The sequence below is a fragment of the Macaca fascicularis genome, chromosome 4, assembly GCF_037993035.2.
Source record: "Macaca fascicularis isolate 582-1 chromosome 4, T2T-MFA8v1.1".
Classification (NCBI taxonomy): Eukaryota; Metazoa; Chordata; class Mammalia; order Primates; family Cercopithecidae; genus Macaca; species Macaca fascicularis.
The window spans coordinates 42,935,284-42,953,370 of record NC_088378.1 but is presented as its reverse complement, the minus strand read 5'-3'; the positions used below and the strand labels follow the sequence as shown (position 1 = coordinate 42,953,370).

Here is an 18,087-nt window from a genome sequence, read left to right as displayed (position 1 = left end):
TAAACTTATGAAATAGGTATGAGTAATGGCCTTTGTTAATTTTTTTAAGTATTGTTTTAAAACTTCTGAGGATATCAGTTATTCACAAAATAAAGGGAAATTCCTTAAGATTTCTAGTTTACCTTTAGCCATCTTGCCACTCATTCTTTTGCTATACAAACAAGTTTTTCCTATTAATGAGTTTCTGGAGTGTGCCTTATTCAGGACAATATGCTGTTTTAGATTTTGTTTAATATTATATGATATATACATTTTGATCCATTGCTAACAGCAGATATTCCCTTTAAGAGTTATTCTGTCTATAGGATCATAGTTGTTAAACTGCATGGATATATCTTGGCAGAATCAGAAGTGTGGTTTTACACCAATAAAACAGCATAATATTTTAACTTTTGCTCATCTTTTTAACAACAATTTAAAGTTTTAAGAAATAGAAGGTTTTGTATATTCATTTCTGAAAGAAAAATTGTTTAAATACTATAGATTCACCATCCTAAACTGTACCGATAGATTTTGTTACTATAAACAAGAATATGAAGAACAAGGAAAACTGACAACCTCAAGCTTCCAAGATTAATATAATTTTTACCTAGTGATATCTAGGTAAAAATATACATCAGCTAAAGTTTCCAAGTGGCCATCAGTATGGCTTTAGTTGTTAAATAATCAGATTAAAGCATTAAAGGCCCAGGAAACTACTCAACACCTATTTTTCAGTGTCTTTGTTTTAAAAGAAACAGTTTTACTTAGCTGCATTTCATTACAAGCAACTTTTGCTGTTTCCATTTATTTTTGTTCTTTAAAATTTGCTTTTTAACAATAGCCTTCTAATTTAAACAATGTCAGAAATATTTTTAAAGCTCCTTAGAGTTTAGCCTTGCAATAAATAACACTTAAAAATTATAGAAAACTTTTTTAGCACTTGGAAGCAGTATATCTTTAATGCTGTCTAGAGGAGTACATCCGTATATGTATGACAAGTTTTTGAGTAAATTGTCCTTTGTATTTCTTGTCTTTTTTTTTTTTTTTTTTGAGACAGAGGTTTGCTCTTGTCACCCAGGCTGGAGTGCAGTGGAGCCATCTCAGCTCACTGCAACCTCCACCTCCTGGGTACAAGTGATTCTTCTCCTGCCTCAGCCTCACAAGTAGCTGGGACTATAGGTGTGTGCCACCATGCCTGGCTAATTTTGTATTTTTAGTAGAGACGGGGTTTCTCCATGTTGGTGAGGCTGGTCTCAAACTCCTGACCCCAGGTGATATGCCGCCTCGGCCTCCCAAAGTGCTGGGATTACAGACGTGAGGCACCACGCACAGCCTTCTTATCCATATTTTAAATCAATAATTGTTTCATGAAAATGTTAAAAATGGTAAATCACCAACAAATTAAAATATTTTTCTAGACTGATCACTTAAGAAAACTTTCATTCTGCTTTTTGCATTAGATCATAAAACAAAGCTTTATACAATGTGCTTGCTCTGTCTTACGTTTCATCACATCACATTACTCCAAATAATATTATCCATGAAATATAGCTACTAAAAGAAGTAATTGAAAATTTTGAACTCAAAATGTACTTACACATTCTACATAAGTGAGCACAAATGATAAAGTTTAAAAGTTGGAAAGATCCTATGGGTCATCTTAGTTTATCTCATCATCCATGACAGTTACTCTGTTTCTTACTGGATATTTTGGAACAGAAAATACATGTTGTCTGTCTTTGCTGGGGAGAATTGGCACCCTTGAAGTTTTCAAGTTTGGTCTCACTTCTCCATACTGCTTTTGATTGCATTTCTAAGTACTGACAGCCATAGGAACTTCTCATCCTCTACTTCTGTAGCACAAATCCATTTATATTTTGGACCTTGAAGAATAAATGCATTCTTGACATCTGTAAAAGCATTTGAGATATACTAATTAATCCTTGCAGGTAGCAATCAAAATGAGAAAAAATGTTAATACTCAAAAGTCATCATCTTTGAGAATTTTAAAACCTAAAAAGAAATACATATCCAGTGTAGAATATAACTTCCTAAAATTACTAAATTCAAATGCAGTGTAAAATAATGTCTATATTACAGTTATTGTAATTACAATTATTTTAAAGATTAAAGGATAGATGATGTAATGTTTTTTAATTCCTTGTCTCAATGACTGCAGAAGGAACTGGAATCAGTAACAGTCTTTACTGATAGTTATTATAAATAAAGATGCTAAGAGCTAGACCTGGACGACCTCAGTATGAGAACCAATGACAGAATCAAGCCAGCTACTTAGCTGAATGCCCACTATTAGGTCACTTAACAATGTTTTGACGTAGGTCACAGCTGATTGTCATGGGAAGGGAACTGAAGGAGACATGTTTCATACGCTAACCATACCCAGTGTTGATAGGTAACTAAGCCTTTTTAACCTGAGTTTGTATTCTAGGTGGAAATACTCATTTTTTCTCAGGCTCAGATTTAGAATGGGGCTGAAGCCATTGGGAAATAGGCCTTTTGTTTAGTTTGGTACTTCTGTAAGTAGTAGGGTCTTGGGTTCCAACTTTAACCTTAAGTTCTGTCTTGACATGCAGTGAAAAACATTGGAATGAGAGATGTTACATTCAGACTGTCTGGCCTAACAGATATAGGAATAAGATAAAGATCCTTTTAAGCTTGGGAAGTAAAATATAGGATAATAACTAATAAAAATAGGTACAGTGGGTTTAAGTAGGACTTCGTTTTTGTGACAAAATGATACTTCTATTGGAATTATTGTGAGTGAAGTGTTTAGTTTACCAAGCATCCTTTGCATATCTGTGGATTCCTTTATGTAACAACTCCCAGCTTAGATGCAAACTTAAGGAAGAAAAGGTTATGTCAAATATGTAATAATCACTTAGTCCTAGTAGAATGGGAAAGTAATAGATAAAAATTTAAAATATGCTTTAAGACTGTAGCATCTTCAGACAGTGTAGAATAATGGTTGAGAACTCCAGCTCTCATGTCACTGCTTCAAAGAACTCATGGTAATATGGGGCATTGCCTCCCTTTGTGATTTTTGAAAGCTGTTTTCCTAACATCTAAGGTTCATGTCTGAATGCCAGAAGTCCTGTCTTTAACTATTTCAGAGGCAGATGAAAGTTTACATTGTTTAATGAAATTCTAATATTGGGGGACTTATTTGCAACCTGGTAAATTATAATTCCAGTCCTTTTTCTACTATTCTATTAAAGAGCTTTACATTATATAGCTTTTTGAAGGTATCTGTCTCTTGGAAGGAAAAAAAATACATACACTTGGAATCTGGAATATTTTCTATGAGTAACCGATGAAGGGCCACTGATGCAATGAACTGGTAGGTTGTTTTTGAAGTCCTCTCAAATGGAGTATGAGATGTGCCCCGACTAGAAACGAGCAGTGCATCATTGAAGAGGAAAAGGCTGAGATCATGGATGTGTTCATAGAGCCTGTGTTAAAATGGAGAAGGTGCAGTTTTAATACATAACATACGTGCTTTATTACATAGTTAACCATCTTGAAATTGTTAAGTCACTAGTCAAGGTTTTTACCCCACTACTGACATTTTGAATGGCTGGTTGAAGTTCTCAGTATAATATTCCTCCCGATGTGATTCACCCCTCTTGTGTGTCTGAGGTCAGGTCAGTACTGTGGGCCCTCAGGGCTCCTGGTGGAGTGCTTTGAGTTTGTCCATGGGATAAGTATTTGGTAATCCATGTGGGAAAAGAAACACTGACTTTCCCTTCTTTATGAAATGAATTATATCTGTGTTGGTAAATTTTTGTCAGTGTTGGTATTTTGATGTATTTGGGCAATCTGAAGAAAATAAGTCTTTGTTTTGTTTCACCTTTAAGGATAACAAGGCCTGGCGCAGCGGCTCAGACCTGTAATCCTAGCACTTTGAGAGGCCGAGGCAGGCTGATTACTAGGTCAGGAGTTCCAATACCAGCCTTGCCAACATAGTGAAACCACATCTCTACTAAAAATATAAAAATTAGCCATGCATGGTGGTGCGCACCTGTAGTCCTAGCTACTTGGGAGGCTGAGACGAGAATCACTTGAACCCGGGAGTTGGAGATTGGAGTGAGCTAAGATTGCACCACTGCACTCCAGCCTGGGCGACAGAGCAAGACTCCGTCTCTAAAAAAAAAAAAAAAAAAAAGGATAACAAGTTGGGGTAGAGAGAAACACAAGAACTAATTTGGCATGAGGTGTATTAATAGGAGAAAAAAGCATTTAACCACTATGTAGAAGTAAATACAAAAATTTTTACTTTTGATTGGAAAGTAGTAGATAACCTAATATAGTTCATCAGTTTGAAAGGTAAAAATTAAATAGTTCTTTGTTTTTGCTGAGGTTGCTACCATGGTCAACTGTAGGCATATTTATCAAGGAGTAAAATTTGTTGTCCTCAACCTCCCATCTGTTATCCTCTACTTTTCTGTCATTGGAGCGAGATTGCTGTGTTGGCAGGCCTCACTCTGCTCTAGTGTGGGTTATCTGTCCTGTGGGGGTGAGTGGTGATAGCCTGGGAGGAGCTTGGGGAAACCCACCCCACCTTCCAATTCCCCCCGACCAGGGGTGGCTAAGTGAAGCAAACTAAATGTTTTAATAGAGGATAATTGTTTTCCTGTCAGAAGCATCAAGGAACCCTCAGGAAGTTACTCTAATGAAGACTCCATATATTTATGCTTGTTCGGGTCTCTTATTTTTCATCTTCACCATTTTTGTTTGATTTTTACATTGTCAGTTTAGAACATAAAGTATTACAAAATGCTTAAGTGACATCAATCCCTGCTATTGGCTTTTATTTAGCGTACCTCTTTCCCCCTCCACTTTTCCACATAGCACGACCTCACCTGTCTTCACTCAGATCACCCAAGTTATCAACCTAGTACATTTCCACTCTTTTGTACTTGCCCAGGTAAACACATACACACACACACACACACACACACACACACACACACGTATCTATGTACAGGAAAGGTTATCTTACAAAAATGCTAAGATTTTCCCTACTCTTTTCTTGCTTTTCTCACTCAGCAATGGAAATCACTTCAAGTTAATGGATAGGACTTTTATTCCTTCCTTTTAATGGCTAACCAGTACTTCATGGTGTGGGTACAACATCATTTATTCAACTCTTCCCCTATTGATGGGTGTTCTCCTTTGATGGACATTTGCTTTGTTAAGAGGCTTGGGTCCCCTCCTTTTTTTCTCTCCCCCTCTCTCTCCATTTGTTTTTTTCTCCATTGCCACTGTGAATGTTGCAATGAGCAGATTTCTTACATAGAAACAAAGTCCTAATATTTGTTCTGTCAGATACAATTCCTGAGAGTAGGATGGATTGGTCAAAGGCTACACGGAGTCCCCCCTTATTTATGGTTTCTCTTTCCACAGATAAACCTTTACATAACTTTTATTACTTTATGTCATCATAATTGTTCTATTTTATTAAGTAATCTCTTATGGTACCTAATCTTTAAACTTTATCATATGTATGAATGTATAGCAAAAAATGTGATATTATAGGGCTCAGTACTGTGAGGTTTCAGCCATCTACTGGGGGTCTTAAAAGGTATTTTCATAGATAAGGGGGGACTGCTGTGTATATTTTTATCAAATACCTCCAGGTTGTTCTTCATAAAAGCTGCTATAATTCATATTTAAAACTATATGGTAATAGCTTTAATTTGCTTCTGATTTACTTGGTGATTTTGTTAAAATGCAAATTTTGATTGAATAGAGCTAGGGTGGCCTGAGAATTCTGCATTTCTGGCACGCTCCCTGGTGATGCTGAGTCCACAGATCTGCGGGACACACTTTGAGTAGTAAGGCACTTCCGTCATTTGTTAGTTACAGCTATGCCTAAGAACTGGGCAAAGGACTTCATCAGGTAGTTTAAAAATGTCCAAGAGTTCCATGTTTCAGGTTCAGCTACTTGGACAGTGTTAGGAAGTAGGAGTTGTTTTAGGTGTGTGGATCAATGGAAACGGTGGTCACCCAGCCACTAGAGCTAGCTCTTTCTTTCAAACATTTTCTTCTGTCTTTGGTTATGATTTAGGCTGGGAAGAGTGGGGTGCTTCACATTTACTGATATCTTGCAAAAATATTTCTAGATCAAGTCAATAGGTTATTCTGAGAATAAAGGAATGAATAGAACTAAGGATGAGGGAGAGTGGAAGCAAGAAAGGCAGGGGGTGCATTTTAAGTCTGTGTGATGGGCAGTATGTGGTGAGTAGCCATTTTGAATAGGCGAAAGAATTCTACCATAGTCTTACTTTTGCGGGAGAGGGGGAGCAATATTTTTTTTTACCATATCCATAAGAACAATTATGTCTCCTATCATAGAAGTTTAGAAAACTGTTCAAATCTGTAATAAAACTGCTGTATCCAAATATCAGGAAAGATGCCAACAGAGTGCTTTGAAAAAGTAGCATTCAAAGAGGTACTTGCTTTGGTAAATTGGTGTTCAGTTTTTTCCTTTGGAAGGGATCACACTGATATTAGAGGTGAATGAAAGAGAATTCCAGTTTTGTGGCCCACTTGGACCAGGTGGATGGTTGGCCCAGGGAGGGGATGGAGCAGCCATACTAACTTGAGCTTAGAATTGAGCCTTTTGTATTCCGAGGACATGAGTGAGGGAAAGAAACACACAAAGAGGTTATTATTTCAATCTGATTCTGAGAGGGCTATTTTATATATGATTTTTATCTAGAAAAACTTTTCAAAAGCCATTTACTAAATTAAGCCCCTCAAGATCTCCAACAATGTTTATCCACAGACCAAACACCAAAAACTCTAAAAATTTAACAGTTCCTCTAAATATGCAAAAGCAAATACAGTCATCCCTTGATATCCATGGGGAATGTGTTCCAGGACCTCCTGCTGGCCGGGCGCGGTGGCTCAAGCCTGTAATCCCAGCACTTTGGGAGGCCGAGACGGGCAGATCACGAGGTCAGGAGATCGAGACCATCCTGGCTAACACGGTGAAACCCCATCTCTACTAAAAATACAAAAAACTAGCCGGGCGAGGTGGCGGGCGCCTGTAGTCCCAGCTACTCAGGAGGCTGAGGCAGGAGAATGGCGCAAACCCAGGAGGCGGAGCTTGCAGTGAGCTGAGATCCGGCCACTGCACTCCAGCCCGGGCTACAGAGCAAGACTCCGTCTCAAAAAAAAAAAAAAAAAAAAAACCAAAATCTGAGGATGCTTGGTATTTTCATATAATCTCTCTAAATCATTTAATACAATGTAAACACTATGTGAATACTTATACCGTATGAGGTTTTTATTTGTTTGTTTTAATTGTATTTATTTTTTAATGTTTTCCATCCTCAGTTGAACCCATGGGTGTGGAGCCTACAGATAATCCCAGCCACTTGGGAAGCTGAGGCAAGAGAATCGCTTAACCCAGGAGACGGAGGTTGCAGTTAGCCGAGATCACGCCATTGCACTCCAGCCTGGGCAACAAGAGTGAAACTCAAAAAGAGAGTTTCGGTACATGGACAACAGCAGGTCATCAGCTCCACTGTGAGCTGACCTGAGTCGAAACTGTTTATCACCCAGCCTGGTGGATCACAGTGGCGTTGGGGGTCCCCAGAATGAGTCAATTCTGGACCAAAGTCTAGTACCCTTGAGAAGCCTGAGTATGTTTTCTCTAACGCATAGTTAACTGCTAAATGACTGTAGATCCCTTTGGGGGAAGCTAAGAGGAAAGTTTACAGTATGTCTTTTTGGCAGTATAATAGGATATTTCCCCAAGGAAAATCGGCCTGGGAAGTGGATGGCTCTATTTGATGAACAAGGCCAGGCCTCTGTTCACCAGTCCTGCACCACTTTTGTACCTTTGGTAAGACTCCGTTGGAAGAAAAAAAGCATGCTTAAAAATCAGCAAGCTTTGGCCACGTGCAGTGGCTCCTGCCTGTAATCCCAGCACTTTGGGAGGCCAAGTTGGGAGGATCATCTGAGCCCAGGAATTCAAGACCAGCCTGGCCAGTGTGGCAAGACCCCATCTCATTAAGGGAAAAAAAAAAATCAGCAAGTTTAAAATCACAGACATGAAAATCAGTGTTTATGATAAAAACAATAATACAGAAGTTCCAAGGTACAAAATATATTCTAAAAGTTTAACATACCCAAAATAATGGTCCATGTCCCCAGAGGAACAAATTGCCCTCTGAATTTCCCAGCTCTTAAAATGACTGTATGACTTCATTTCTATTTTAAATTTCATTTAGAATGCAAACACTCGTTCTTTCTGTGTCATAGTTATTGTCTGTTATTTGTGGCCAGGTGCAGTGGCTCACACATGGCCAAGATGGGTGGATCACTTGAGGCCGGGATTTCAAGATGAGCCTGGCCAATATGGTGAAACCCCATCTCTACTAAAAATACACAAAAAAATTAGCTGGGCGTGATGGCATGCCCCTGTACTTCAAGCTATTTTGGGAGGCTGAGGCACGAGAATCGCTTGAACCCGGGAGGCAGAGGTTGTAGTGAGTTGAGATCGCACCACTGCACTCCAGCCTGGGCAACAGAAGGAGACTCTGTCTCAGAAAAAGAAAAATATGTATTTGTTCAGTAATTGTTACTATGTTAGATTATTATAAGGAAGACTTGGTTCACCTTTCTGCCTCCTGGTCTAATCACTGGAAACAGCATTGCCTGTGCACCGAGAGACCTGGTTCTAAATTCCAAGACCAGCACTTAACTCTGTGACTTCAGGCAACTTAAGCCAGATTGCCCACCCATAACATGGTTCCTGTCCTACCTGCCTCATCAGGTAATTGTAATTAAATCTATCAAATGAGAGAAGTTAACATATGGTAAAGAGTAAAGCCTTATATGAGTTGGTACTGTATGTATAAATACAAGCAGAGTATATTTCCTCTAAGTAAAAATTCCTGGTAGAAATGGGGATGGCATTCCTTGAGTTTTATGTGATTTTCTACAATGACAGAAAACAAGGTTGCAGGCTAAGTATTGTGTGATATCTTTTGGAATATGAGCCTGTTTGCATTTACCTAATTTCAAAACTTTTTTTTCCCCCTGTAGAGACGGGGTCTCACTATGTTGCCTAGGCTGGTCTAGAACTCCTGACCTCAAGTGATCCTCCCACCTCAGCCTTCCAAAGTGCTGGGATTACAGGAATGAGCCACCACACTATTCAAATAAATATTTGAAATTACATTTAAATTTATTAGCAAATAATATAAATGTCATCACTGAGACAGTGTCATTGACCTAAAAGGAAGAAGCTGAGGCAAAATCAATATAAGTAGAGTTTATTTGGGCTAAGCTTGGAGACTGCAACCCTGGAGCATAGATTCAGTTACCAGGAATATACACCCCAATTAGTAGCATTTACAAGTGGATTTTTAAAGAAAAAGAAGAGGCAGTTCCAGAGTTGTTTATCAAGATTTTACACTAAAATAGCACAAACTATTGATTGACTATAATTGTTCTTTGTCTATGATTTCCACTAATGTGAAGATAATGGGTGAGGCAGCCTAGGAACAATTGCCCCCAGGCAAGCATGGATGGGGAGGTGTGACTGAAGTCCCATACTCATGTCTCTCTGGGCCTGGTAAATTTTTCATACCTCATACCTCATAGCTTAGAGCAGTGCCTATTTAAATATAAATATACCTCACAATTAGAGCATAAAATGATCTTGGATTATCCTAAATCTTCAAAGTATTCTCATTTGTTGTCCAAGTACTGAAGACCGAAATCTATTTTGTAATAACTAGACCTCCAGCTTCCAGTCCACATGTAAAGAGCTTGGAAGTTGCAGGCCAGGTGTGGTAGTTCACGCCTGTAATCCCAGCATTTTGGGAGGCTGAGGCGGGCAGATCACAAAGTCAAGAGATTAAGACCATCTTGGCCAACATGGTGAAACCCCATCTCTACTAAAAATACAAAAATTAGCTGGGTGTGGTGGCACGCGCCTGTAGTCCCAGCTACGTGGGAAGCTGAGACAGGAGAATTGCTTGAACCTGGGAGGCAGAGGTTGCAGTGAGCTGAGACTGTGCCACTGCACTCTAGCCTGGCAACAGAGCTAGACTTCATCTCAAAAAATAATAATAATAATTTAAAAAAAAAAGAGCTTGGAAGTTGCCAATTCTGTCCTCACAACAACAACAACAAGTAGCTGAAGAACTCAGAATCAACAGCTTTTCTCCGATCCATTATAGAATTGAAGTTATCACCCCAAAAGCTGGAATGATAGGCTGCTACAGAGAATCAAAGCTTATCAGAAACAGAAATTGCCTGTATGGAGTAAGGATGCTTGAAGGGTATTGGATTAACTACTAGAGTGTAGACTAGCTTTAGCATTTAATAACTCTGGGCTTGCACACTGGTGTGAGTTTTGCCTCTAGGAGCCTTCCAGATTCTTGCAATGAAGAGCTAATAAATTTCCTTTTCCCGGCTGGGCGCAGTGGCTCATGCCTGTAATCCCAGTACTTTGGGAGGCTGAGGCAGGTGGATCATTACAGGTCAGGAGTTCAAGACCAGCCTGGCCAACATGGTAAAAACCCCGTCTCTACTAAAAATACAAAAATGAGCCGAGCAGTAGTGGCGTGCACCCGTAATCCCAGTTACTCAGGAGACTGAGGCGGGAGAATCCCTTGAGGCTGAGAGGCGGAGGTTGTGGTGAACTGGAGCTCAGGCCACTGCATTCCAGTCTGGGTGAAAGAGTGAGACCCTGTCTCAAAAAAAACCCAAATATATATATTTCTATGAATACATATAATATACAATATTCTTGCATGGTGGGGAGGAGAAAAGTACCATTTTGAAATATGCCCAGAGTACTTTGTTCTTTTTTTTATTTTATTTATTTTTTATTTTTTATTATACTTTAAGTTCTAGGGTACATGTGGATAACGTGCAGGTTTGTTACATATGTATACCTGTGCCATGTTGGCGTGCTGCACCCATCAACTCGTCAGCACCCATCAACTCATCATTTACATCAGGTATAACTCCCAATGCAATCCCTCCCCCCTCCCCCCCCCCACCGTGATAGGCCCCGGTGTGTGATGTTCCCCTTCCCGAGTCCAAGTGATCTCATTGTTCAGTTCCCACCTATGAGTGAGAACATGCGGTGTTTGGTTTTCTGTTCTTGCGATAGTTTGCTGAGAATGATGGTTTCCAGCTGCATCCATGTCCCTACAAAGGACACAAACTCATCCTTTTTTATGGCTGCATAGTATTCCATGGTGTATATGTGCCACATTTTCTTAATCCAGTCTGTCACTGACGGATATTTGGGTTGATTCCAAGTCTTTGCTATTGTGAATAGTGCCGCAATGAACATACGTGTGCATGTGTCTTTATAGCAGCATGATTTATAATCCTTTGGGTATATACCCAGTAATGGGATGGCTGGGTCATATGGTATTTCTAGTTCTAGATCCTTGAGGAGTCGCCATACTATTTTGCATAATGGTTGAACTAGTTTACAGTCCCACCAATAGTGTAAAAGTGTTTCTGTTTCTCCACATCCTCTCCAGCACCTGTTGTTTCCTGACTTTTTAATGATTGCCATTCTAACTGGTGTGAGATGGTATCTCATTGTGGTTTTGATTTGCATTTCTCTGATGGCCAGTGATGATGAGCATGTTTTCATGTGTCTGTTGGCTGTATGAATATCTTCTTTTGAGAACTGTCTGTTCATATCCTTTGCCCACTTTTCGATGGGGTGGTTTGTTTTTTTCTTGTAAATTTGTTTGAGTTCTTTGTAGGTTCTGGATATTAACCCTTTGTCAGATGAGTAGATTGCAAAAATTTTCTCCCATTCTGTAGGTTGCCTGTTCACTCTGATGGTAGTTTCTTTTGCTCTGCAGAAGCTCTTCAGTTTAATTAGATCCCATTTGTCAATTTTGGCTTTTGTTGCCATTGCTTTTGGTGTTTTAGACATGAAGTCCTTGCCCATGCCTATGTCCTGAATGGTATTACCTAGGTTTTCTTCTAGGGTTTTTATGGTATTAGGTCTAACATTTAAGTCTCTAATCCATCTTGAATTAATTTTCGTATAAGGAGTAAGGAAAGGATCCAGTTTCAGCTTTCCACTTATGGCTAGCCAATTTTCCCAGCACCATTTAGTTAATAGGGAATCCTTTCCCCATTTCTTGTTTTTCTGAGGTTTGTCAAAGATCAGATGGCTGTAGATGTGTGGTATTATTTCTGAGGACTCTGTTCTGTTCCATTGGTCTGTATCTCTGTTTTGGTACCAGTACCATGCTGTTTTGGTTACTGTAGCCTTGTAGTATAGTTTGAAGTCAGGTAGCGTGATGCCTCCAGCTTTGTTCTTTTGACTTAGGATTGTCTTGGCAATGCGGGCTCTTTTTTGGTTCCACATGAACTTTAAAGCAGTTTTTTCCAATTCTGTGAAGAAAGTCATTGGTAGCTTGATGGGGATGGCATTGAATCTATAAATAACCTTGGGCAGTATGGCCATTTTCACGATATTGATTCTTCCTATCCATGAGCATGGTATGTTCTTCCATTTGTTTGTGTCCTCTTTGATTTCACTGAGCAATGGTTTGTAGTTGTCCTTGAAGAAGTCCTTTACATCCCTAGTAAGTTGGATTCCTAGGTATTTCATTCTCTTTGAAGCAATTGTGAATGGAAGTTCATTCATGATTTGGCTCTCTGTTTGTCTGTTACTGGTGTATAAGAATGCTTGTGATTTTTGCACATTAATTTTGTATCCTGAGACTTTGCTGAAGTTTCTTATCAGTTTAAGGAGATTTTGGGCTGAGACAATGGGGTTTTCTAAATATACAATCATGTCATCTGCAAACAGTGACAATTTGACTTCTTCTTTTCCTAACTGAATACCCTTGATTTCTTTCTCTTGCCTGATTGCCCTAGCCAGAACTTCCAACACTATGTTGAACAGGAGTGGTGAGAGAGGGCATCCCTGTCTTGTGCCAGTTTTCAAAGGGAATGCTTCCAGTTTTTGCCCATTCAGTATGATATTGGCTGTGGGTTTGTCATAAATAGCTCTTATTATTTTGAGATATATTCCATCAATACCGAATTTATTGAGCGTTTTTAGCATGAAGGGCTGTTGAATTTTGTCAAAGGCCTTTTCTGCATCTATTGAGATAATCATGTGGTTTTTGTCTTTGGTTCTGTTTATATGCTGGATTATGTTTATTGACTTGCGTATGTTGAACCAGCCTTGCATCCCAGGGATGAAGCCCACTTGATCATGGTAGATAAGCTTTTTGATGTGCTGCTGGATCCGGTTTGCCAGTATTTTATTGAGGATTTTTGCATCGATGTTCATCAGGGATATTGGTCTAAAATTCTCTTTTTTTGTTGTGTCTCTGCCAGGCTTTGGTATCAGGATGATGTTGGCCTCATAAAATGAGTTAGGGAGGATTCCCTCTTTTTCTGTTGATTGGAATAGTTTCAGAAGGAATGGTACCAGTTCTTCTTTGTACCTCTGGTAGAATTCGGCTGTTAATCCATCTGGTCCTGGACTTTTTATGGTTGGTAGGCTATTAATTATTGCCTCAATATCAGAGCCTGCTATTGGTCTATTCAGGAATTCAGCTTCTTCCTGGTTTAGTCTTGGGAGAGTGTAAGTGTCCAGGAAATTATCCATTTCTTCTAGATTTTCTAGTTTATTTGCGTAGAGGTGTTTATAGTATTCTATGATGGTAGTTTGTATTTCTGTGTGGTTGGTGGTGATATCCTCTTTAACATTTTTTATTGCATCTATTTGATTCTTCTCTCTTTTCTTCTTTATTAGTCTTGCTAGCAGTCTATCAATTTTGTTGATCTTTTCAAAAAACCAACTCCTGGATTCATTGATTTTTTGGAGGGTTTTTTGTGTCTCTATCTCCTTCAGTTCTGCTCTGATCTTAGTTATTTCTTGCCTTCTGCTAGCTTTTGAATGTGTTTGTTCTTGCTTCTCTAGTTCTTTTAATTGTGATGTTAGAGTGTCAATTTTAGATCTTTCCAGCTTTCTTTTGTGTACATTTAGTGCTATAAATTTCCCTCTACACACTGCTTTAAATGTGTCCCAGAGATTCTGGTATGTTGTATCTTTGTTCTCATTGGTTTCAAAGAACATCTTTATTTCTGCCTTCATTTCGTTATGTACCCAGTAGTCATTCAGGAGCAGGTTATTCAGTTTCCATGTAGTTGAGCGGTTTTGATTGAGTTTCTTAGTCCTGAGTTCTAGTTTGATTGCACTGTGGTCTGAGAGACAGTTTGTTATAATTTCTGTTCTTGTACATTTGCTGAGGAGTGCTTTACTTCCAATTATGTGGTCAATTTTGGAATAAGTTTGATATGGTGCTGAGTAGAATGTATATTCTGTTGATTTGGGGTGGAGAGTTCTGTAGATGTGTATTAGGTCTGCTTGCTGCAGAGATGAGTTCAATTCCTGGATATCCTTGTTAACTTTCTGTCTCGTTGATCTGTCTAATGTTGACAGTGGGGTGTTGAAGTCTCCCATTATTATTTTTTTTTTTTTTTTTTTTTTTGAGACGGAGTCTCGCTCTGTCGCCCAGGCTGAAGCGCAGTGGCCAGATCTCAGCTCACTGCAAGCTCCACCTCCCGGGTTCACGCCATTCTCCTGCCTCAGCCTCCCTAGTAGCTGGGACTACAGGCGCCGCCACCTCGCCCGGCTAGTTTTTTGTATTTTTAAAGTAGAGACGGTGTTTCACCGTGTTAGCCAGGCTGGTCTCGATCTCCTGACCTCGTGATCCGCCCACCTCAGCCTCCCAAAGTGCTGGGATTACAGGCGTGAGCCACCGCACCCAGCCGAAGTCTCCCATTATTATTGTATGGGAGTCTAAGTCTCTTTGTAAGTCTTTAAGGACTTGCTTTATGAATCTGGGTGCTCCTGTATTGGGTGCATATATATTTAGGATAGTTAGCTCTTCCTGTTGAATTGATCCCTTTACCATTATGTAATGGCCTTCTTTGTCTCTTTTGATCTTTGATGGTTTAAAGTCTGTTTTATCAGAGACTAGTATTGCAACCCCTGCTTTTTTTTGTTCTCCATTTGCTTGGTAGACCTTACTCCATCCCTTTATTTTGAGTCTGTGTATGTCTCTGCATGTGAGATGGGTCTCCTGAATACAGCAAACTGATGGGTCTTGACTCTTTATCCAGTTTGCCAGTCTGTGTCTTTTAATTGGAGCATTTAGTCCATTTACATTTAAGGTTAATATTGTTATGTGTGAACTTGATCCTGCCATTATGATATTAACTGGTTATTTTGCTCGTTAGTTGATTCAGTTTCTTCCTAGCCTTGATGGTCTTTACATTTTGGCATGTTTTTGCAATGGCTGGTACCGGTTGTTCCTTTCCATGTTTAGTGCTTCCTTCAGGGTCTCTTGTAAGGCAGGCCTCGTGGTGACAAAATCTCTAAGCATTTGCTTATCTGTAAAGGATTTTATTTCTCCTTCACTTATGAAACTTAGTTTGGCTGGATATGAAATTCTGGGTTTAAAATTCTTTTCTTTAAGAATGTTGAATATTGGCCCCCACTCTCTTCTGGCTTGTAGAGTTTCTGCCGAGAGATCTGCTGTTAGTCTGATGGGCTTCCCTTTGTGGGTAACCCGACCTTTCTCTCTGGCTGCCCTTAAGATTTTTCCCTTCATTTCAACTTTGGTGAATCTGGCAATTATGTGTCTTGGAGTTGCTCTTCTCGAGGAGTATCTTTGTGGCATTCTCTGTATTTCCTGGATTTGAATGTTGGCCTGCCCTACTAGGTTGGGGAAGTTCTCCTGGATGATATCCTGAAGAGTGTTTTCCAACTTGGTTCCATTTTCCCCCTCACTTTCAGGCACCCCAATCAGATGTAGATTTGGTCTTTTTACATAATCCCATACTTCTTGCAGGCTTTGTTCATTTCTTTTTCTTCTTTTTTCTTTAGGTTTCTCTTCTCGCTTCATTTCATTCATTTGATCCTCAATCGCTGATACTCTTTCTTCCAGTTGATCGAGTCAGTTACTGAAGCTTGTGCATTTGTCACGTATTTCTGGTATCATGGTTTTCATCTCTGTCCATTCGTTTATGGCCTTCTCTGCATTAATTATTCTAGTTATCAATTCTTCCACTTTTTTTTCAAGATTTTTAGTTTCTTTGCACTGGGTACGTAGTTCCTCCTTTAGCTCTGAGAAGTTTGATGGACTGGAGCCACCTTCTGTCATCTCGTCAAAGTCATTCTCCATCTAGCTTTGATCCATTGCTGGCGATGAGCTGCGTTCCTTTGCAGGGGGTGATGCGCTCTAATTTTTTGAATTTCCAGCTTTTCTGCCCTGCTTTTTCCCCATCTTTGTGGTTTTATCTGCCTCTAGTCTTTGATGATGGTGACGTACTGATGGGGTTTTGGTGTGGGTGTCCTTCCTGTTTGTTAGTTTTCCTTCTAACAGTCAGGACCCTCAGCTGTAGGTCTGTTGGAGATTGCTTGAGGTCCACTCCAGACCCTGTTTGCCTGGGTATCAGCAGCAGAGGCTGCAGAAGATAGAATATTGCTGAACAGCGAGTGTACCTGTCTGATTCTTGCTTTGGAAGCTTCCTCTCAAGGGGGTACTCCACCGGGTGAGGTGTGGGGTGTCGGTCTGCCCCTAGTGGGGGATGTCTCCCAGTTAGGCTACTCAGAGGTCAGGGACCCACTTGAGCAGGTAGTCTGTCCGTTCTCAGATCTCAACCTCCGTGTTGGGAGATCCACTGCTCACTTCAAAGCTGTCAGACAGAATCGTTTGCGTCTGCAGAGGTTTCAGCTGCTTTTTGTTGTTGTTGTTGTTTAGCTGTGCCCTGTCCCCAGAGGTGGAGTCTACAGAGACAGGCAGGACTCCTTGAGCTGCTGTGAGCTCCACCCAGTTCGAGCTTCCCAGCCACTTTGTTTATCTACTTAAGCCTCAGCAATGGCGGGCGCCCCTCCCCCAGCCTCGCTGCTGCCTTGTCACAAGATCGCAGACTGCTGTGCTAGCAATGAGGGAGGCTCCGTGGGCGTGGGACCCTCCCGGCCTGGTGTGGAATATAGTCTCCTGGTGTGCCCGTTTGCTAAGATCCTTGGTAGAGCGCAGTATTGGGGTGGGAGTTACCCGATTTTCCAGGTGTTGTGTGTCTCAGTTCCCCTGGCTAGGAAAAGGGATTCCCTTCCCCCTTGTGCTTCCCAGGTGAGGCGATGCCTCGCCCTGCTTCAGCTCTCGCTGGTCGGGCTGCAGCAGCTGACCAGCACTGATTGTCAGGCACTCCCTAGTGAGATAAACCCAGTACCTTAGTTGAAAATGCAGAAATCACCTGTCTTCTGTGTCGCTCGCGCCGGGAGTTGGAGACTGGAGCTGTTCCTATTCGGCCATCTTGCTCAGGATCGAAGCATCTTTCTTAAATGTCAGTATTTTGTTCTTAACAAAGGCCTGACCTCAAGGGAAACTTCTACTAGAACCTAACCAACTGAGATTTTACCAGAGGCTAATCAACCTGGGAGAAGGGAAATACCCAATTCCAGCCACTTCTAACCTTACTGTCTCATGTTAGAGGTGAAAAAAAAACGAAAAACAAAAACTGAGAAGCACTTGTGAAGGTCACAATCCAGAAGTAAAAGACTCACTAAAAGACTGAAAATTGATCACAGAACTGTAGAATATTTTTCCTCCTCTGACATCTTAACTACCACAGCAGTAGGACTCTGGTATGATAATAGGATTACAGCTAAAATAACTGCAAGGCTCAGACCCTATTTAAGAAGGGATCTCTGGCCGGGCGCGGTGGCTCAAGCCTGTAATCCCAGCACTTTGGGAGGCCGAGACGGGCGGATCACGAGGTCAGGAGATCGAGACCATCCTGGCTAACACAGTGAAACCCCGTCTCTACTAAAAATACAAAAACTTAGCCGGGCGAGGTGGCAGGTGCCTGTAGTCCCAGCTACTCGGGAGGCTGAGGCAGGAGAATGGCGTGAACCCAGGAGGCGGAGCTTGCAGTGAGCTGAGATCCGGCCACTGCACTCCAGCCTGGGTGACAGAGCGAGACTCCGTCTCAAAAAAAAAAAAAAAAAAAAACCGCCGGGCGCAGTGGCTCAAGCCTGTAATCCCAGCACTT

The 18,087-nt window shown here is 40.6% G+C and overlaps 1 protein-coding gene across 5 annotated transcripts in view; it reads right to left on the bottom strand.

The window, feature by feature from the left end:
* Positions 1–1,185: 1,185 nt before the first annotated feature.
* The window catches only part of ECT2L (epithelial cell transforming 2 like), a 111,705-nt gene continuing 94,803 nt past the window's right edge, over positions 1,186–18,087 (bottom strand). For all 5 annotated transcript variants that reach the window (XM_005551975.5, XM_005551976.5, XM_005551974.5 and 2 more), the window contains 2 exons: positions 3,280–3,452; positions 1,186–1,892 (listed from right to left, as the gene is read on the bottom strand). In XM_005551975.5, coding sequence (XP_005552032.3) covers positions 1,765–1,892; positions 3,280–3,452 — 301 coding nt within the window. In that variant the 3' untranslated portion in view covers positions 1,186–1,764. The remainder of the gene's footprint in view (positions 1,893–3,279; positions 3,453–18,087) is intronic.